Source organism: Rousettus aegyptiacus, unplaced genomic scaffold (genome assembly GCF_014176215.1).
Source record: "Rousettus aegyptiacus isolate mRouAeg1 unplaced genomic scaffold, mRouAeg1.p scaffold_m13_p_4, whole genome shotgun sequence".
In the NCBI taxonomy this organism is placed as follows: domain Eukaryota; kingdom Metazoa; phylum Chordata; class Mammalia; order Chiroptera; family Pteropodidae; genus Rousettus; species Rousettus aegyptiacus.
Genome location: NW_023416307.1, coordinates 72,421,629 through 72,445,630, shown reverse-complemented (window position 1 = coordinate 72,445,630; position 24,002 = coordinate 72,421,629). Strand labels below are relative to the sequence as shown.

The 24,002-nt window shown below is 33.2% G+C and overlaps 1 protein-coding gene across 1 annotated transcript in view; it reads left to right on the top strand.

Annotated features, from left to right (window-relative positions):
• Positions 1–24,002, top strand: part of EPHA6 (EPH receptor A6) — a 795,422-nt gene that overhangs the window by 587,006 nt on the left and 184,414 nt on the right. The window contains 1 exon segment of the mRNA XM_036218922.1: positions 11,806–11,991. Within this exon segment, the coding sequence (XP_036074815.1) occupies positions 11,806–11,991 (186 nt within the window).

Here is a 24,002-nt window from a genome sequence, read left to right as displayed (position 1 = left end):
GTTATTTTAATATAAGCTGAAAAATCTCTAGAACTAAATAATAATGAAAAAACTACATCTTAAAATTTATGGGCTACAACTAATGCAGTGCTTTAGAGGTGAATATACAGTCTTCATGAAGAACTGCTAAAAATTAATGTGCTAAGCACACAACTTATTTTAGAAAAAAAATAGAAAATAGAATACTCATAAAGAATGTAGACAGAGGGAAATAGTAAAGAAAATATCAAAATAGAAAACAAAATAGTAAAAAGATCAAAGGTCTTTTTTTTTATGTTTATTTTTTATCCATACATATTATATACAGAATGTGTAAGCAAGAGAAATAGACATATGTCAGAAGTCATATTACCAATCAGTGAGTAAACAATTATCTTTTCTCTCCCTCTCTCTCTCTATATATAGATATATATAATAGTACTTTTCTTATGTATTTTTATGCTTTTAAAATTTTTATTCCCATTTCTTTACTCCCTCCCCTTTGACAGCCATGATGACCCTGGTCCCTATATATATGAGTCTGTTTCTGTTTTATTTTATTTATTCTTTTTGTTTTTTTTAGATCTCACATATAAATGAAATTATACATTTGCATAATTTGTTACTTCACTTAACATAATGCTCTCTATGACCGTCCATGTTGTCAAAATGGCAAGATTTTGTTCTTTTTTACCACTGAATAATAGTTCAGTGTGTGTGTGTGTGTATGTGTGTGCTACATCTTTATCATTCATCTATTGATAGACATCTAGGTTGCTTTCCTGTATTAGCTATTACTTGTAATGCGACAACAAACATGGGGGTGCATATTTCTTTTTGAATTAGTGTTTTTGTGTTTCTTTGGATAAATACCTAGAAGTGGAATTGCTGAGTCATATGGAAGCTCTATTTTTTAATTTTTTACTGTTTTCCATAGTGGCTGCAATGATTTTCAATCCCACCAACAGTTTACAAGAGTTCCCTTTTCTCCACATCCTTGCCAAGCACTTGTATTTTGTTGATTCATGATGACAGCCATTCTGACAGATGTGAGGTGATATCTCATTGTGATTTTGATCTGTATTTCTTTGATGATTAGTGATGTTGAGCTTCTTTTCATACGTCTGTATGTCCTCTTGGGAGAAATGTTTATTCAGGTCCTTGGCCCATTTTTTAATTACATTGTTTCATTTCTTTGCTGTTAAGTTGTATGAGTTCTTTATATAGTTTGGATATTAACCCCTTATTGGATGTATCATCTGCAAGGATCATCTGCACTTCAATAGCCTGTCTTTCTTAAAATATTAATAAAATTATAAAACTGACAAAATAGATTAAGAAAAATATAAAGTATAAGTAAATAATATTACAGATAAAGTTATAACTACTGATTAAATATTTAAAAATTAATAGGAAAGCATTATAAACAACTTTATGATGATAAATATATAAATTGGGTAAAAGAGACAAGTTTCTAGAAATTGATTATAAAAACTCAAGAAGACTAGGAATCTAAATTGTCCTATATTAATTACATAAACTTTATCAGTATTTTTTCCTTTTTTATTAAAATTATTGGAGTGACATTGGTTAACAAAATCAATTGTTTCAAGTGTACAATTCAATAATATGTCATATGTGTATTGCATTGTGTTTACCGCCCAATGTTAGATTTCCTTCTGCCACCAAATATTTGACCTCCTTTACCCTTACATAACTCTCCCTGTCCCCTCTTCCCTCTGGTAACCACTAAGCCACTGTCGGTGTCCATGAGTCTAAACTTTATCAGTATTTAACGTTTTTCCCCCACAAAGTAAGTTTCAATTCTAAATGTTGAGGGGTTTTTGGCAAGTTTTATCAAATACATGAATTAAAAGAAAGATAAATTCAATTTTACACAAACTCAAAGAATATTAAAATTTTATTCCCTAGGGAAAAGTGTGAGCTGAAAAAGTTTATTTGACTTGTATTTTGGATTAATGAAATATGTTCTTGCCATTTTTCTTAGGTTGTATATATCATGGAACAAAAATTGTTTTATCACTTCTTTTGGCTTTGTTTCAATAAGAATATTGTAAGTGCTTATTGCGGTGGAGTGGAATTATAACAAATTTTAAATTGCAAAAACATTTCTCTATAATGCTTATAATAATAACTCATACAATATTTGATAGTAAAAGCTGTTTTAAAAAAAGTAATAGAAAAAATTGGGACTCATTTCAAAGCTCTTTAAGAAAGAATTTTAAAATAAGTCATATGTAATTACATGAACACGGCACGTGCCATAATAGTAAGTGAATACAAAAAGGTCTTAAGTACATACAGAAAAATACTATATAGTATGATTGCAACTTTATGAATAAAAAATATAAACTTTATGCTCAGGAAATAGATTAGAAGGATATACACCAAATGAGATCATATTCCAGTTATTCAGCCTATGGGTGATTTCTTTCAAGTTTTGCTCCAGTAAATTTTCTCACTTTAATATCGCTAAACTTAGGTTGTTTTTTTTATATATAATTGATAGCACTCACAATTTAATTGGCAGCAGTATTTTCTCCTCAGTAGTACATATAAAAATATATATTGCAATCTATGACTCAGTGAAAAACAATCTTTTTGAATAAATGAAATAATTAAGCACAAACTTTTAAAAAGATAAAATATGATGCATATCTCCTGAAAGACAAAGCTAACTGAATAAAATTTTAAGCCAAAATAATGTTTACATTAATGAAAATAGCTCTTTAACATGAAAACAAACTTTTTAATGTTTATTTTATTAGAACATCTGTCTGTTGTTATCTCTTGAGAATATATAAAATCAAATTAAAATGTCTATGATTCTGAATTATGGTTTAATTTACAGAGGTATTAGTGATTTTCTATGCATAGTTTCTTTAGTTTAAGATAAAATGACCTAATATATTTTTATTTATAAAACTTTAGTATATTAAAGCTATGCAAAAACTTTCTTGCTATTAAAGACTTATGTGATATATTTTTAAATAGTAATTTAGGACACTCATTGGCTTTTTTTCATCAAAATAATTATCTATATATTTTTGGAGATGTGCTTTTTCTCCCATTTTTGAAAACACTTTGACCACTACAGCTGACAGCCCACTAAGCTTCTCTTAGTCATGCTTGTCTAAACACAAGCCCTCCACTGAGAATACTGATCATTTTTATTGCCTGACTGAATTCCAAAATGTTTTATTTGTGCTAGTGCAGGAATTCACACAGTACTGGGTAAATGATATTCTCTCATGGTTGCCCTCTCAAATAACACTTTGAACTTGTTTAGCAGATACTTTCGCATAGAGAGCTGAATCCTGATGAAGGTGTCTGTCATGAGGATATCTGTCCAGTCATGCATTCAGTCAATGTTAGTTACCAACGGTGTCCACTATTATAGATCTGAGGATTAAAACTAAGACAAAATCCCTGTGCTCAAAATTTCAGTGTAATGAGAGAGAGAAATGAACAGAAACTTGCAACTAAGGAGAGAAGTACTATTAATAGAACAATGTAAAAGGGGCACATTGGAGAGTAATAAGAAATTATGCTTAGAAGAAGGATATCATCCAGCCTAAAATGGAAACTAGTGTTTGAGTACTTACTCTGTCCCAAGCCCCATGTTAAGAGCCATTGGGTACCACCAAAAATTAGTGGCTAAACACACACACACACACACACACACACACACACACACACACACACATTATTTTACAGTTCTGGAAGTCAGAAGTCCAAAATCAGTCTCAGTGAGTTAAAGTCAGGGTGTCGAAAATACTGATTCATTCTGGATACTTCAGGGAAGAATCTGTTTCCTTGATTTTTCCAGCTTCTAATAGTCACCGGCATCCCTTGGCTCATGTCCCCTCCTCCATATTCAAATTCAACAGCAAAGTATCTTCATATCGCTCTCTCTCTCTTACCTATGTTTCCATCATCTCATCACCTTCTCTAACTGTCCCTCCTGTCTACCTTTTATAAGAACCTTTGTGAATACATTTGGCCCGCCTGGATCATCCAGGGTACCCACATGTCAAGATCATTAACTCAGTATACCTATAAAGTTCCTTTTGCTATACAGGCATACTTTATTGTGCTTCACTTTATTGCACTTCAAATTAAAGGTAAGACCCTCCACTAGCAAAAAAAATTACAACTCACTTTAGTGTGATACTCACTTTGTACCATAGTCTGGAACTGAAGCCCCAATATCTCCAAGATATGCCTGTATAAAGTAACATATTCACATATTCTATGCATTAGAACGTGGACATCTTTGGAGATCCAATGTTCGTTCAACCACAGATACTAAATAAATTGAGGGTTGAAAATGGGAAAGTGAGTTGTAAGAGATGGCACGGACTGAATTTTGCCACCCCAAATTCATACGTTAAAACTTTAACCCCCACCCTCCCACCCCCCAGTGTGACTGTGTTTGGAAATAGAGCCTCTAGTTTTTAATTAAGGTTAGATGACGTCATAGGCGTGGGGTCTTAATATGATAGGATTGACAACTTTATGTGAAGAGGAAAAGAGAGGGAGATATCTCTTTCCATGGTCTCACCAAGGAAAGGCTCTGTGAGGACAATAAGAAGGTGGCTGTCTTGTAAGCCAGGAAGAGAACTCTCACCAGGAAATGAATCAGCTGTCACCTTGATCTTGAACTTCCCAGCCTTCATAACTGTGACAAATTAAATTTCTGTTGTTTTAGCCACCCAGTCAATGATATTTTTTCACAGTAGTCCAAACAGACTAATACAGAAGATGATAAGATGGACCCTAGGAGACTTCCAGGTGGTTATACAAGTCTATAGTTCAAGACAGAAGTGGGAGCTATAAGTAAAGATTTGAAATTTAACAGCCTAAAGGCAGTTAAGTAGTTGGTGGTAGTGAAAGACATTACCCCAAGATAGTATGTATACTGAAAAGGGAATGTATCTGAGAAAAGAACCGTACATGTCTAGTAACACTACTATCCAGTGCAGAGTACTCATCAACCTGATTGTGAGAGGAGAGACTGACAGAAGGTTAAATTGGTCCTAGGATTCATTTGCAGAGGAGGGATGGCCAAATGGACAAATAGAAGTATGTGGTAACAACAATAGAAGCTACCTAAGGCGGGGCTAGCTACCTTTACATCCTCTAACTCTGCAAAATGGAAAATTACATTTTATAGATAAGGAAACTGAGGCTCAAAGATATTGTTTTCCTAGGTCAGAGAGATTTTTAACATAATTCTTCTAATGGCAGAGTAGAGAATCAGTTTTGATTGAACATCAAGAAGAGTTTTAAAATGCAAATATTTTTCAGTCTAAAGAGGAACTCTTACAATGTACCTTGAGGAAAAAAAGCAGATGGTATGAGAGGCCATCTAGTAGAGAATTAACAAAAAGATATTCTAAGAAGAGATGTATCAATGAGTTTGAATAGTCAAAATATTATAAATAAGAGTATTCAATAAGTAAGTAATCTACTGTAGTTTATGATATAAGGTTATAAAAAATTTAATCTCCTTGAGGACAGTGTTATATTTAGGAGCATTTTTTAACAGAAAAGAACAAAAACTTGCCTGTAAAAAAAAAGAGAGACTTTAATATTTGGAATGTAGTATGGGAAAAATGAATAATATGTTACTTAGCTCATTCATTGAAGAAATCCTTACTCGTCTTTTAAAAGGATATTTTAAAAAAACTCATTCTCAGGTCTTAAAGAAATCTCTCTTTTTGGCCTAAACTTTTAAGAATCTAGAAATAAAGGATAAGCTATATTTTTTCCCCTCTTTAATTCTCCCCACACACACTTCCACCCCTGACCTATGGATGTTAACAGTGGCTCCCTGCCCCTACCAGGACCTGCCTCACCCAGAGTATATAGCCTGTGGCTCCACCTGGGGCTCAAACCCAGGACCTTCTTATGTAAAGCAGACATACTAACCACTACACTATGGAACCACTCCAAACTTCAGATATAACATACCTCTGTGCTATTTTATCCTGTGTGCTACTTGTATAATTTAAATGACTGTGGTTACATAGAACATTTTTAAGACTCAAAAAGCTTTGCAAAGATTTATACATTAATCTTCATATCTCAGAAAACAGATGAATGGTAGATATTTATTTAACCCACTCTCAATGATACTGAGCAGGAAAATGTAGTGTGACTTCTAACACCACACACACAAAAAAATTATAGTGTGACTTCTTCTAACGCCACAAAACAAATTAGTAGAGAAGCCAAAAATAGAAGCCCTAACTTCTAAGAACTCCCATGTTTGGCCTAATCCTCCCATTGATAAGCCTTGTCAAACATAAAAATCTTGCATAGTGTTGAATTTTGTCAAGTCAAATCAGAAACATTCGAAGATCATTTCAACAGATGTAAGGTTATAAATTCTCTAAAAAATGTTCTCTTTTATTTGTAGATGATATGCTATTATCAGAAAGAAATCAGAATTAGTCATAAGGATTCTGATATTTCATCTTTGAATGATAGACAGTGAATCCAAATGAATGGGTGACCCTCCTGATAACATTAATAATAAGGGAATTTATCTTAAGACCTAATGCAATGAATATATCCCTCTCTAATTGAATTAAAAATCTATTATTTTTTTCTCTGTCTATTTTTTAACTTTTTTCTTATATGATACTTAAAGATATTTTTCCTGTTGTCATTATACTCAGGAAGGAAAGTACACATTTAAGACTTTTAAAAAACTGAATGCAGAAGAGATTGAAGTATCTCTTAATTGTACACAATAAAAGGAAAGGAAAAGAGACTGCATAAATAAAAATAAAGTTAGCATATTGGGAAATTTCCTAACCTATACCTCTGCTCTCAGATACTCTAGCTTTGGGTCTAGAGTTGGAGTTGTTTGTTATGCACGACGCACTATGGATACAACAGACAATAGAGATAGTCAGGCCCATGCCTTTATGACTCAGATTATGGGTGATAGGCCAAGGTCAGAGGAGGTATTGAAATGGAGTAATAATAAATTAATAAACTAATTAAAAATTAACTTTAAAGACAACTTCAAATAGTTGAATGTGCTGTACAATAAATGTGTTATGCTAATACTCTCAAGCCAAAGATCTCAGGAATATACTACAGCTGAAAAGCTGGATTTATTGCTCATTTCAACAAGGGAGAACACACAGCATGAGTAATGATAGCGTGTGTCAGGAAGATGTTGGAAAAAATCTACTATAAGATTTGGGCTTTGGTTGAATGATTTGGGAGGGTCTAAAGAAGCAAAGGTTTTCTTTAGATTAGATACTATTAGAAAGCAGAGGCAATTCTGTGATTGAGTATCTGATTTAATTGCCTCCTATTCACCCTGTTGGTGAGGGAGGGATTTCCACCTTAGGGTTATGGGATGGATGCATGCACAACACCCTACATTAGATAGATACAATTGACAGATATTTATTCATTACATATACTTGCGGCCACACAGGGCTACACAGAGGTTGCATTTGGGAACCGAGGTTGGCTTGTTTGAGTTATCCCATAGGCTGGCAGAAAAGTGAAATCTGCTTCTCAAGGATAAGGAGGAACTATATCTGTTTCCTTTGATAAGAAGAGTTGTTTGGCTAGAGGATGTTATCTGTGAAAGCAGAGTGGGGAGGAGAATCCATACTAAAATCATTCAAGGCCTTCTGAGTGTCCCACAGATATCAAAACAGCCCATAATACTGGGCTGTAATTTTAGGACTTCAACCACACTACCTTAATTTTATCTAGAGGAAGGGGAGACTATAACAAGGAGATTATGATTGGTAAAGAAATAGCAGTCACTTATTTTAGCCAAGAGAGGAGGGATGTTTAGTATTTTTGGCAGCATGACCTTGCCTTTGTCTGTGCTTAGGCAAAATTATGCAGTGGCCTTGTTCTCTGTCTCATTCTTTCATGGTCTCAGAGTAATCTTGTCAACGTTGGCATAATGTCAGGTAGGGGAATAATATAGCCCAGCTCTGAGTGCAAGGTCAGCTTCTGATTGTAGAGCTGTTATTATTTTGTTTGATAATTTGGAAGGAACTGGTGGTAGTGAGGGACTGAACCAGACAGGATAATCAGAAAAAGTTTCTAAATGGGAGACGTCAAGTTTGCCTTTACTGCTAATAAGAAGCCATCCACATAGAGAGGAACTGAGGAAAGTGGAGACAAGGGAAGCAGGGGGACAACTTGTGGACAGCAGTCCCATATAAGGGAAACAGTAAATAAATACTTCATTACACCTGAGAGGCATGTTTTAAAAAACCATAAAAAAGGAGGCTCTTTGCTTCAATGACTCTCAAGATGTTGGAGGTAGGGGAGAACCAGAATATTGGAACATTGGGAGTAAAATTATGGAAAGCCTCCAGGGGATAGTGATATGACAGTTCACCAAAATGGATTGTCCCTCGCTGCCTCCACCATCCTCTCACACTTTTAGTTCTATTATAAAGGCATTATCTGGAAAATCCAATACTAATTGATATTTTAATATGATTCTATATGTTATACAATAAAATTGTTTGTCCAAGAAGGTTTTACTACTGTGCAGGGAGATAGATGAGATTGTTAGCCAGTGAATGGACTGTCAGCGGCAGAAGATCAATTTTCTTTGCTTGCTTGAAACTACATAGACAGTAGTGGTTTTTTTCCAGATGATATAAAATATGCAACATATTTGAGCTATATGTCTCCATTTTCATTTTATAGTGAAAGGTTCCTAGTATATGGCTTTATCATCCCATTCAACCTGTGCATATCCAGTTGATGTGTTTGAACATTATACAATAGTTGGTTTATAGACACCATGGTTTCCAATAGGAAATTTGGCATACTAAAACAAGAAAATATTATCAATGCTAATCATCTCAGACAACAGAAAATAGTGGTTTTAAGCAAGGACTCTGGAGCCAAACTGCCTGGTTTCAAATTACAGCTCTAACCATCTTCCAGTTATGTCACTGTGGACAAGTTACTTAGTTCATGTGCCTCAGTTTCCTCATCTGTAAAGCATGGATAATAATGGTACCCATCTCAAAGGTTTGTTCCTGAGATTAAAATATATATTTAATTTTTAGAGCTGGATCATAATAAACACTGTATGTCTTTACCTTTGTGATAACGATAAGGATGATGTATTGAAAAAAATAGTTAACATCATATTCCTATAATCAGTGAGTTAATGATGAACTAACAAGTATATATAAACATTAATAGATCTTATAGAGGAATTATTTATCTTAATTACGTTAATATACAGGGTCTCTTCTCTTGCTGCAAGGGCAATCATGTAATAGATCTGTCTTTGGCACCATCTGAAAGTTTGCAGTTAATCTAAAATAGTTTTTCCTCTCTGCCTGATATGTCTGATACATCCAGAGCTACCACGGATAGGGGTTTTAATATATTCTGTGACTGACTTTTTTGGACATTGCCTAAAAGATGCAGTATGAGTCTCAGATCTTTAATTCAGGCAACCAGATTTAATGTTGTTGAAATAAGTGTGATAACAACTTGATCATGCAAAGCTTGACATGAAAAAAATATCTGCCTGGTGTTAATAAGATACATGAATTTCAGACAACAGAAAACCAAAGAAAATTACCACTATGCCTGTCTTGATAAAATACTAATAGAGTTCTCTATTCTTTTCACTATATTCAAAATTTTATTTGAATTACTATGAAATGTTTACAGAAAATCACTTAGATTATGGGGTCATAGCAGGTGAAGAGTTTTAAAATGTTGCCGAATCTTTTATATGTACTAATAGATTTATTAAGGCAATAAAAAAAAGAAAAATATTTAAATATTTATTTGTTTTGTTCAAGGTATTTATTACAACTAACCAGAGTGATCTGAGAAGGATTTCAAGTATCTTAATAAACTTGGATGTATTAGACATTAACTTCAACACATGCACATACCTTTTCTCTCAGTTTCAGAGCCTCTTTAGAAAAATGTTAAAAATTTCTATCAATTGCCATTTTTTTATGTCCAAGAGAAAATCTTTAAAAAATCAAAACATTATTACAAACAAAATTGAAAAACTATGGCTTCTTTACCTGTGAACATATGAACATTTAACCCATAAGATTTATAAAATGCCAATAACATGTGCAATGAACTTAGGGATCACATTCTCGTCAGTGCTTTTGTTTGGTTGTTTAATATATACAGAATTAATTCTTGTTAGACTGTTTTTTATTTCTAGTGAACATGTTTATACATAATTTAGGAAGCAAAGTTTTGGCTTGTTTTCTTCTTAGTTTTTCTCTTAAAAAATATTACCATCTAAACCAAATGGTAGTTCATATTTGTGTATAGTCAACATGAATGGTCCAAAGAAAATTTGGATAATTGAAATCTATGGTACTGCAAAAATTTAATTTGATTCTCTACACTTAAACTTCCATTGTATCAAACTATTCACCAGACCTGCTAGCCAGTAAACCAACCAAAGATATTTTAGTGTTCATTTTTTTCACTATTCCAAAGATTTATATAACTTAAAGCACATGAATAGCACTTTTATAAGTGCTTTTATAAGCACTTTTATAAGCACTTTCACATATATTATCATTTTTGATCTAATATCCTTATATGGAAGGGACATCATAGAATTGTGGTAGGTTTTATTATTATCTTCACTTTATAAATAAATAAATTGGGGATCAGTCATCATGTTCTTAAGTAAATACAGGTAATTGGCCCTAGAAAAATTGTCTTGAATTTCAAAATTTATTGAATTTATTGCATTGCACTGAGAAAGCCTTTAACCTCGTTTCCCAAAATAACCCCTCCAGTCAGACTTATGTCCTTTCTGCCTTAAGTCCATGTAATTCATTTTACTATTTTTGACCTTCGAACCTTTGTTTTCACTTCCCTCACTTTCTCCATGAGCCCGTCTAGAATGTTGCTGCTTTTCTTGCATATCTGAATTGTACCCATTATCCAAGGACCAGCAAACCTTTCACCTCCTCCAAGAAGTCTTCCAGTGCTCACTGTTTTTACTTAATACAAACAGCATTTGCAGAGATTGGTTCTTATGTTCTTAAGTTGTTTCATTTATGTTCATCAATTCTTCTACCAGACTATAAGCTTGAGAACAGAGATCAAGTCTTACACTTCTTTGAAACTCATAGCACCCTAGCACTGGATGTATATGTAGAAATTTATGATAAATATTTGGCTATTATTTAATCTGTCCAATAGAGCCATTGCCGAATTTTCTGTATTAGTGTTCCAAACATGTGACTTATAATTTACAGAGTGTAATTACTTATAATTTTTGAGTTTAGTGTGGTCTTTTCAATATTTTCATACATAAATTTACCCTACCATTGATTTTTAATAGCAGTGAAGCCCAGGCATATGGCTTATGGGATGAATTCGACTACATATGCCTGATGGATTCCCCGAATAGAGCAGACCTTTGACCCATATGTCAGTAATGAGAACAGAAACAGGAAACATTATTCTCTGATTGCTTTTCTATAGAATTACATTAGCATCACCATTCTGCTATTCATACTTTCTCAGCAGATCAGGGATATCTGTCAATGGTAGTTCCTGGGGTACAATGTATGGAAATGCAATATATTATTCATTATGCTGATCAAGAAGATTGTCATTACAAATTTAATTTTTACAAAAGAAATCTCCAGGTAAAAACAACACACTTGAGAGTCATTATGTTAAAAAAAAAAAAAAAGAAAAGAAAAGTCAGTACTGTATGGCAATGCAGTTCTCCTGGAATATAAGTGTTCTATTTAAACAAATAACTACTTTTGCTTATATTTTAAGGAGAATTTGGAGAAGTCTGTAGTGGGCGTTTGAAGACACCAGGGAAAAGAGAGATCCCAGTTGCCATCAAAACTTTGAAAGGTGGCCACATGGATCGGCAAAGAAGAGATTTTCTAAGAGAAGCTAGTATCATGGGTCAGTTTGACCACCCAAATATCATTCGCTTAGAAGGTGTTGTCACAAAAAGTAAGTACAAACTTTTTTCATTACTTCTTTCTATCTCTATTCATTAAAAAAAAAAAAATTAATAGTAATACCACAACAATTAAGGAGAGAACTTTGTTTGGATATCACCCTTCGGAGTCTTCCTATTAGGCTATGACATTATCAGAGTTTGCATTGGTCACCAAACAGCTTTGAAATGGTATTTATTACCTATAAATAATTTACTAATTTAACTTGAAGTAATGAATCAAGAGTAAAGGGTTATGTATTTTTTTTTTCTGTTTTCTATAAGTTATTCACTTCTTCAAATTTGCCTAAATTTCAATATTAGTAGAAAAAATAGTTTAAATATTTTGGTCATTAAGATTAAGTACTTCTGTTTGGCAATAAATTTTTAAAACAAATATGTATTATTTGTATTACTTATCTGAAGTAAAACTTTTAAACAGAAATTTTATATGAAACCCATCTATATAAATACCATTAGGACTAAATTATTTTAATTTCTATAAAATGAATATAGAATTATAGTTTCTGAAATAAAAATCCAGTTTTTATAGAATAATGGGATAACAGCTATTCCTTTGAAAATAAGTTTCTTAAAAATATAAAATTAATTATGTATCCTAATAGATTAACATATATTGACTTTTATTTAAATAATAAGGCATAAAGCTTAACTATAGTTCTCCTTATTTTATTCACTAATGAATTATAACATACAAAACCCAACATAGAATGGCATTAAAAATGCATAAAAATAATTTAAACTTTTTTCATTAATAAAACTAAAATTTCTTTTAAAATCTTTTAAATAAATTTGGAATTTTATGTCATATTTGGAAGTAGGAAAATGTAAAAGTTTACTAAAAATATAATTGACTGTACATCTGAAACTTCTAAGTTCTTCTCACAAGGCATTAGCCAACATGCTGGCCAAAGGGAAAAGATTGCTGACAACCACGATACTTTGGAAGACTCAAAAGTATGCTTTTGATGACAGCTGTTGTGGTAGACTGTTACATTAGTGGCCTTCAGGGGGCCTTCCAGTATTCATGTTCTTGTGTTGTTTTCTCCTGCATTGATTCTGGGCTTGTCCATGTGATTAGTCTTGGCCAATGAGACATGAACAAGTGTAATGCAAGTGAAAGCATCTTACATGTTGTACATTGGAACTTGTCTTTCAAAACTCTTTCCTATAATCCAACCTCCAGTGCTGAGCAAAGCCAATCAATATAGTAAGGCTACATGCAGTACTGCAAGAAGGAGTAGAATAGAGGTTCTCCAGCTGACAGCTCTACCTGAGCTCCCAGCTGTCAGTCAGCACTTAATGCCAGCCTTGTGATGAGCCATCTCAAACATTGCACTCCCTTACCCTAACACCACCAACAGATGCGGCAGCTGCAGTTGACACCTTGTGAAGCAAAGAACCACTCAGTTTAGTCCAATCAACTCATAAAATCATGAGAGATAATAAAATTGTTGTTGTTTTAAGCCTTGGGGTTTGGGGTAGTTTATTACAAAGCGATAGCTAACCAAACTGATGAACCCCAGTTACAGTGCTACTCACAACACTTAAGACTTGTATAGGCTTGGGTAAATTGTTTCATACCTGTACCCATTACTTCCCCATGGAACAAATAGGGCCAAAGTTACTCCTGCTTCATAGGAATGCTATAAGGATTACTTCTGTAAATGTTATAAAGCATTTAGCATAGTATGTGGCTCATAATCAGCTATATTTAATGGTAATCATTATTGGTAAACTGTGCCAGGCACTTTCCACGTTTAGTTTGCCATTTCATCCTCACAGCAATTCTTCTAAGTATCATTATTCACTGAAGCTCAGGCAGGTTGATTAACCTGCATAAGAACGTCTAACTAGCAGTAAGTAGCATGGCTGGTGTTCAAACTGAGTCCGTCTGACTCTAAAACCCATGGTTTATTCATTTATTACTTGTTTGCTTTTGCTATATCACAGTGAATAAGTCATAATTTTATACTCTAATTATCTTATCTGAATTAAAAACAAATAATTTAAATAAAATAATATAATACTACGAAGGAAAATATTTAGGCAAGTGAAATAAACTACCTTAAAAATGTAAGATTTTGAAAGATCTAGCTATGCCACAATACTCAGCAAAGCTTTTAATCTAAAAGAAAGAGAAAATCACATGTTAGTTATTTCTTTTATAGTTTGACTTCATCATTAATTTGGCATGAGCATTTAAAGTTATTCCTTATGTTTTATAGCTCTCTAAAAGGAAAAAGATAATTTTAAGGTTGGGTTATAATCTTTGCAAAGCATTTAAAATAACAATTTAAGTATGATGTTGAAGTCCTTTTATGTATATTTATTCATGAACTATATGGAAATAAATGTCCACTAATAAATTCGAATGCTAAAAAGATCTTTATTTTCTCCCTTTAATAAATCACACTACATGGCTTTTTCATATATTCCTATGTGTTTTATTTACATGTGATAACAACATGAAAGTATATGAAAAAGAAAAAAGATTTATTAGCCCTATGAAATAGTAAGAATTATATAGCTGAAATCAACTCAATAGGCTTAATATGCTAGTCCATTGCACTTGTCTGCCAGTTTGAAATACTCAGTTTATTCCACATAAACATTCAAACAACCAACACAGTGGTTGCTTTACATCTTTAACAATCTTGCCTAAGAATGAGACCAGTAATCTCTATGTAGCCAAATTTGTATGATCCCAAAGTCAAGGTCCTATTCCATTTCAAGAAAAAGAAAGAAAGAGAGTGAAAGTAGGAAGATTAAAAAAGAAAAGAAATGATAATTAAGAAGGGGTAGATTCAATATGCTTTTTAGTGGCAATAACCATTATAGTTTTAATTTGTAAGAGTGAGCCCAATATAGGGGGCTGTGGTGCTGCTGAGATGGGTGATGGAGATATAGGAGTAATTCCTGCAAAGATAAGTGGGCATATTTATACTCTTATCTTCTTGACTCAAGTGCTATGGGATTTTTAGGAGAAAGGCAATAAATAAATGAATGCCTCATTCCCATAAATACACGGTAATTGTTCCAAGATTGCCCTTAAGTAGCTAAGAGATAGCTAGCAATTAATGCTCCCTAAGGGCCACCATATTGCATAAGAGATAATACTGACAAAGATAAAGGTGAAATATAGGTTTATATGGTCAAGTTAGCATAGTATCCTGGGGTTCTGAGAAATAAATGCACTGACTCTCATTTGAAACTAATGCAAAATTATAGATCAAAATCTTTATCAGTTCCTTTTATAAATTCTTACTATATGTGCTTTTATCTTTTTTGTATAAGTTTTTTCTCTTAGGCATACATATTACAAAGTTTTGGGGAACAATTTTACCCTTTCATATTTGGGCAAATAACTACTTTTATTTTAAATTTGAAGGTTAAATAGTTAAAAACTGTATTATCTAAAAAGTCTATATGATAAAAATTAACCCTGTTTGTTTGATACACATTACAATTTCATTAACCTGTTAAGAAACAACTGATATAAAAAATACTAATTGAGCTAAACCATATGCTTAGCACATACTTTTTCTCTCTAAGAAGCAAATAGAAACCATTTGTTAGAAATCAGTCTTGTAGCCATTAGTAGCATGGTTAGTGGCAATTTGTAACTGATAATGTATACACCAGTGTCATTAACTACATAGCCAGAAGAAAAACTGTTACCCTTCTATAGAAAGCTAAGAATTGTGGTTACATGATGAAGAAATAGGGTTCAGAAACCACAGTCCGGCAGATGGGATATGCAGTTTGAAACAATGATGAAAGAACTAAAGAGAGAGAGAATGAAGAGCCTATATCCTCGTTTAATAGGTCACAACTAAATTTAGAATTACTGGCTGAAATAAATCATAAATCTAGGAAAAAGGAATAGAAGCCAATCAGGATAGCACACAAATTCCCAAACATAACTTCATTTCATTGTAGAATATTCCTAAAACCTTCATGGGATAATATAGAAACTATTACAGAAAGAGCTAGGCCTGCTTAAACCCTTTTGAAATACTCCAGACAGTTTTGATGGGTCCGCATGGAATCAAAGTCAGTGAGTAGATCCAAGCCATTTTAAATACACTGTACATTAAATGCACAAGAACTACCTCTCTGGTTCCCAAATTCCATCCTGTTTGTGAAGTAATATGTTTCCCAAGATTTCATCTATGACTGTTGCCGCCAATACGATCCGTGCCTCTCTACCTGGTCGTATATCCTGCTCCTAGCCACAAGGACTTGAATAAGTCACTCAGCATCTTCGGGCCTCAATTTTTTCTTCTGCACAAAAGATTGAAAAGTATAGCTTGGACTAGAAAACAATAAAGTTTTAGGTTTAAATCTAAACCTAATATTTTTTGTATTTCATTCCTTTGCCAAAAGAAAAGAATTGATATTTTGGTGAGGAAAATTTATGCCAGTGATAACTCCAACTTAACTTCAGGTTCATATCAGTGATCCAGGAATAAAATGGAGACGTTCAGGAAGAAACAAAGGATGTCTTCAATAAAGTTTTTATCCTAACCACCTGTAAAGTAGAAAAAGATAGGCGAAATATTTCTATAAGGAAAATCAAGATTTGTATATACAGAATATACATTGTAGGGGGTAAAGTATTCTGCAAAACTATTCTAATGAAAGAAATTAGATTGTTGTTATTTTCTGAAATTTAGCTACCATGCTAGCTAAGGTAAGTTAAGAGTTTTGTTTTGTTTTGTTTTGTTTGTTTTCCAAGAAACATTTACTGAGCTCCACTAGGTGATAAGACACTATTGCTGATTAAAACCTAGAAAAGAAGGCCTTTGTGCTCCAAGAAGCTCATTTGTTGGAGATAGTTCACTGGGAGCATCAAATAAGAACGCCAGTATTTCCCAGTATGGTGTGGCATGTGCTATTTTGGATACAGTTATTCATTAATTTCTTCATTTATTCAGTGAATATTTATTGAGTGCTCACTCTTCTAGTCACTGGTAATGTAGTAGTGAAAAAGACAGAGCTTCCATCTACTAGAGGAAAAAAGAGAAATCTAAATACATAAATATCTTCTTAGACAAAGAGAAAAAAACCTAAGTGAAGTGGAGGAGTGAGTCATGCCAAGGTTTGGAAGAAGTGTATTCCAGGCAGAGGGAACATGAAGTAGAGAACCCTTGGGCTAAGAAGGAAGGTTGCATGTTAGGAGAGCATCCAATATGGCTGTAGCAAAATGATAATAGTATAAATTACATGTTGAAAGAAAAAACTAGAGGCTGGGAAAAACAGTAAGGAGGCTAGTGTAGTAATCCAGGTGAAAAATAATGAGAAAACAGATTAAATAAGGAAAGATAAAAAGAAGCGAGTAAATTTAAGAGCTATTTCCCAGGTTAAATTAAGAGAATTTAGTGAGACTGTATCTGGGGGTATTTTCTGATGACTTCCAAGTTTCTGGTTTACGTAAGCAGATAAATACAGAGGAAATTCTGGAAGGATGACAGATTTTGGAGGGGAAATATGAATTCTAACTTGGACACAATAATTTTGAGGTGCCTGGGACATTTAAATACTTACAGGAAGCCTCTAGATCATGGGTGAAAGTCTGGAGTGCAGGGACAAATTAAAGAGTACTTAGTGGCTGAGCACTGATTGGTAGTTGAAGACATAGGGAGGATAGGATTGCCCAGGTGGTTGAGAACTAGCCTTTTAGGCAAGCAGAAGAAGAAGAAGGTAAAAGGCACAACCTGAAAAGGAAGGACAGATGTCTAAGAATGAAGGGGAGGTCTGTAGAATAAAATGATCTGGGAAACCAAGTAAAATAGGGATTGAGGAGCATCTGTTTGATGGAGTAATTAGGAGGGGGGAAAGCCCATTACAGTATAGGATGGGGGCTAGATTGCAATGGACTGTAGAGTGAGTGAGGTGTGTGTATGCTGCAACCAAATTGATGGGTTAAAAATAGCAAATTGCATTGTGATGATTTCCTACTTTAATTCCAAACACTTATTGTTATCCTTTAAGTTATTCATTAATTCAAGCAATATTGATTATGTCCCTGACTACTTTGTGTCATTCACACTTCTAAGGATTAGGTATTTTACAGTAACTAAGAACACCAAATGCCAGCCCTCATAGGTTAAGTCCCTCAGTCTACCTCCTGTGGTTTTTTCTTCACCATTCTCTTGAATCCTAGATTGCATTCATGCAAAATGATAAAAGCATCTCAAAACTTACTCTCATTTCTCTCATATGTCTCTTCCTTTTCTGAATCCTAGAGGATCTGGAAGAAAATGTACCCAGGTGACCTTAAGTGTGTATATAGATAACTATGATGTAAAAAGGCCATTGGTACCAAGAAGGCCTAACTGCCTCTAAAGGTACCAGCCTTTTTTTTTTCACTGCTGTCAGGGGTAAGATCATGTGCTGAGGTGATGGGTAGAGGGCTTGGGATGTTAGTAAATATTTGAAGTAGCTCTTGACAAAATTGTGAAAGAAAATTGATTAGGAAAGATTAGAAAGATTGTGGGTATCACAGAGGACACAAGAGAACCCAGAGATCATTGATAGAAGCTGCTGCCCTAAAGAGCACTGCTGATAAATGAGAGAAAGTGTGGGAGCATGAAAGTGAGAAGAGATTCAGTCCATGGAAAAGGAAAGTTGAGACGCAGCAAAAAGAATAAATTGTGATTTAGTATGTTTTCTCTTTTCTCCTACCATCCTTATTATTTACTGTTTCCTGTTACTGAAAAAAATGATGAATTATTCTTGCACCATTTCTGAAGTCTCGATGGATTCTCAGGATATTTATGACAAAGCATTTGCCATTGGGAATTATAATGTACATGTATTGATAAATGGAAAATTAATCAAGTGTGACTGTAACAAGTAGTAACTAGATGACATAGTCTGGTGTTCCTGTGTATCGCACTCCATTCAAGTAACTGGGCGAATTGGGATCGCCGGCTTATTTTCTTTCTGCCAGGCTGTACTTTCCTCCTTGCAAAAGAGAACATGCTTTTGTAGTTAGGAGGAATTTATTCTTGTCCCTTCAGTATTTAAGTATCTGGGTTTTCTCAAGTTCATACACTCTAATCACCTCTCTAGATCTACCTCTAACTTACTGTCTCCTTCCTGTGGTTCTCTTCCTTCCCTAAACAAGCTGATAATTATTGGTAGACTCTAATAAGAAGTAACAGGTTAAAAAATTCTAGTAACAGGTTGCTCAATGTGAAGATAACACTGTAAACTGTAAGAACGGGGAGAGAAAAGAGAGTATAAATACAATTTTATGCATACATAATATTGCCTTTTAATACCTCTAAATAAAACTGAATAGAGCCATCTAGAGGGTGAAATCTTATTCATTTTAAAAAATAAAAATCCTTTCCAAATCATGCATGATGCAATTTGTTCTGGTGAAGAGTTTGATGGCTCTGAATTTGAACCAAGGGCAATATAATCCTATATAATATAATATAGGATTATATTATAGACATTAATTTGCAACAGGCTGCAAGGTAAGGCAATCAGGCAGTCATTAATGGGGAACTTTAATCCAGGCTCCTGATGGTCTTATTTAGGACTGAATAAAGACAATTAAGAGTCTTAATCACTGAAAATGATTATGCCCCCCTCCCACATATAAGTGCTTGCTAAGAAAAAATTATCCATAAAATTAATGAGTAGAACTCTAGCAAGCTCCTTATTTAATCTCATGATTAATATTTTAATGCTTATTTTACTGTTGGAATATGTTACCATGACTTGTCTTAAATTTTCATTTGGATATAATTTCAGACTTACGGAAAAAGGTGAAAATAATATAGTTCAATGTAAACTTCACTTGTTTTCCCTTGATATTGGTATTTTACACAACCACAGGACTATTATCAAAGCCAAAAAATAAGCATCAGTGCAGTACTATTTACTAATATACAGACTTTGATTCAGAGTTTATCCACTTCTTTTTCTGTTCCATGATCCCATCCAGGATTTCACATTGCATTTAGTTGTCACATCTCCTTGGTATCTTCCAATCTGAGAATTCTTTGGTCTTTCCTTGTCTTTTATGACCTTTAAAGTTATCAAGAGTACTAATCAGTTATTTTGTAAAATACCCTCATTTTGGGTGTGTCTGTTGTTTTTTCATGATTTGATTTGTGGTTACGCATTTTTGGTGGGAATATCACAAAAGTAGTGTACCCTTCTCAGTGTGTTGTATCAGGGAGAACATGATGTCCACATGCCTTATTCCTGGATATTAAAAGGGATTACTGGGTTAAGGCGGTATCTTCTAGATACTCCATTATAAAATAACTTTTCCTTTTTTGTAATTTATATATATTTGGGATAAGATCATTTAAACTGTGCAAATATCCTGTTGCTTCTCAAACTTCTCCCCACAAATTTTACCATTCATAGTAGATCTTGCCTATAATAATAATTACTATGGTGATTACTTTATTAGTTTATTTATTTGTTTATTTACTATGATGATTAGTTTATTTATCTCTTTCCTTCTATATTTATTAATCATAATACTTCTTTAAAGAAGTGTTATATTTCAGAATATTCTATGAATGGAATTATTCAATATGTAGCCTCTTAAGTCTGCTTCTTTCTCTTAGCAGAATGCACTTGAGATTCATGCATGTTTGTTGTTGTTATTGTTGAGTCACATTCCTTTATATGGATGTATCATAGTTTAGTTCTGCATTCAGCAGTTGAAGGACATCTGGGTTGTTTCTAATTTGAATGATTATTAATAAAACTTCCATGGACATTCATGTTAGATTTTGGCATAAACATATATTTGCACTTACCTTGGGTAAATATCTAGGTGTAGAATGTCTGGATCATATGGTAAATATATGTTTAGTTTTATTAGAGATTGCCAAAATGTTTTTTAAACTGAATGTACTATTTTGCCATTCTCAATGGTAATTATGAGAGTTTCATTTGCTCTGCATCATCTATAGCTGGTATTGTCATTTAAAAAATATTTTAGCCATTCTAGTGCATCTATTTCAGCATCTCATTGTCATTTTAATTTGTATTTCCCTAAATACTTGATTTTGATAATCTTTTCATGTGCGTATTTACTATTTATATCTTTGGCGATGTGCGTCTTTGGATTTCTATTTTATTTTTTTTTCTCAATGTTAAGTTTAAAAGGATACAGTCCTTTGTTAGAAATGTAATTTATAGATAGTTTTCTTTTATAAATTGCATTTATTGGTGTGATATCTAAAACTCTTTACCTAACCCAAGATCACAAATATCTTCTCTTCTACTGTCCTCCAGTTGTATAGTTTTATACTTTACATATATGCCTATGATCCCATTTGAGTTAGTTTTTGTACAAAGTATGAGGTATGGGCCAAGGTTCATGTTTTCTTTTTTGCATATTGATTATTTCAATACCATTTATTGAATTAGTTTATAGATATAGATATAGTTACATAAAATTTTTCTCATTTTTAAGTTCCAATCTTTGTCTAAAATTCTTCAGCAGCTTTCCTCCACCCACACAGTACAAAATTCATGCTGCTAAACATAGAAATTCAAGGTTCTAAATGATTAGCCCTAGCTTACAACATACTTTTAGCTTTATCTTCCACCTTCTCTCCTTCTTAGTTTATATTCTATTAACTGTGAATCATTAGTAATTCCCCCAAACACACCATGCTGTTTCTTATTTCACATATTTGATCATACATGGCCCTCTTCTTGGAAAACTCTCCCTCTTCCCTTTTCCTGTCACCCTTAACTCACATATGAGGAATGAATAAGTTAATATGCAACATTCTTTCTTAATATTTATACTGGGTTAGATATCAACATTGCAGTTAACATGCTTTACTATGATTACCATTTATATGCTTGGTCCAAAAGCCTATTGTTTTCTTAGTCTTACCCCATAATATTAGGACTTCAGCATGCTTCTCCAATGCCCCTAAGTTTTTCTGGAATAGTCCCACTAGTGTGTTAGCTGCAACAATGCAATATCTAGATGATCTCTAGCCCTGCTGGGGCTCCCTCTCCCCTACACACTGACTACCACAACCCTTGTAGAGTCTCTGTCAGCTCAACCATTGCTCATCAGTAGAATAAAACTGTCCTACCATTTATGAATTTCTACAGAGTTTTCAAGATTCTACAATTTTGCTGGACCCTGTACTGAGTGAAGCAAAGAGATAGGCTTTCTCTATCTACTTAGTACCTCAATTTTTCAATTAATTACCAAAGCTACTTTCATGTACTCAGAGCAGCCAAAATCTCTCTAGAACAGTTTCATCCAGTTTATGATGATTCTTAATTTCCTGATAATAAAGAGCTAGACTTCATTTTATTTTCTATTCTAGCTCCACCTCTCTGTTCCCTTAATCTTTCTGGTCTCAAATCTCCAATATATACCACCTGATATAGGTTTTAAACTGTTTGCTTTTAAACAGAGAGCGATATCTTGTATTATATTGGTATAGGAGTTTGGATTAAACACATGTTCATATGGAGGAAGGAAAATGGCAAGAAAAGGGAGAAAGGAAGAAAAGAGAGGGAAACAGGAAACAGAAAAAAAAATAAAGAAAAGAAGGAATCTAATTTCCAAGGACTTTAAACTCAATTCTGTACATTAACATTCTCCTATGTCAATCACATTTGTATGAAATTGGCAGCTTTTCTCATAATTGTGCTTCTCTGTACTTTTGCAGTTTCTCTTCAGAGAAAAGCAATCATATTTAGCAGTCTTTTTTTCCTCCAAAAATTTATCTACATTATGTTATATTTAGGGACATGTCCTTTTCTGCTATAGACCAGAATCAACTTGAAAGTAGGACCACAACTAATTCATCTTTACATGTACCTCTTTATTATGTAGTCTATATCTCATATATTACACATTCAATCCCAACTTCAAAATGGATAAAGAAACAACTTATTGTGTTTTGTAGGCCTGAGAAATAAAAGTAGGCATGCATACCTTAGTCCACTGGTAATTTGAGAAACAGCACCAGAATGATGTGAATTTATTGGCATTTTTATTAGGTTATATCAATCACTATGAGCGAATTTATTCATTTTTCCACTCATCAAAAAATGTCAACCAAGACATCAATAATTTTTTTTCTTCTTTTTCTTTCAGATACAATGGTCATTTCAGGATTCTTAGCCCTGAAAATAATGCACTGACCTTTCCCCTAAACATTAATGGTATGATGTTCTTGAAATAAGGTCACCTAGCATTTTGGCATAGTCATATGTTATATGAAACATGCAGTTGTATTTGGTAGAGCAATTTATAAATACAAAAAAAAGCTATGGTATTTCTGTGAATTTGCCACTATTTCATATTTACATTGAAATTAAAATATACAAAAAGGCCTTCCATTAGCGTTTCTGTGATTTAATTTTTTAATATAGATTATATCTCATTGCAAGAAATTCCATGAGATTCCCTAGGAAAAATGAGTTTGGAAAGGAAGCCCATATAAGGTAACTAGAGAAACTCAAGCAAAGTGAGGGGCTGCTTAAAGAGAGGTAGAATTGGGAGTTAGCCTACTAGAGTTTCTAAGTTTTGTACAAAAAATGGAGAAATTAGTTATTTGTTAAAAGAGAATTTACAATTAATATAATTATTTCTTACATGTTAGATAAATAAATTTACTAAAACTAAAACAAAGGTTTCCTTTATGTCAACTCTAATTATTCCAGATTTTCCTGCCAAAATGAAACCTATGTTCCTAGGTCATAGATTTGATTGGTAATGGACTCAGAAAATATTTTCCATTAATCACCTCCAAGTAGAAAATCTGGAAGGCTACATTTATCAAATGATGAAGGTTTTAATTATGTAACACGAAAAGTTTAAAATTACTACTTCTATAATGTGGAATCAATGAAAAAATTTCTATAACTAAAATAATGCTACCAGTCTTATAATATAATCCTCTGATTTTAGCTACAGGGAACTCCTTAATCACTAAGGAGGTCCATGCTTCAGGCTAATTACAGGGACCTCCTCTTCTTA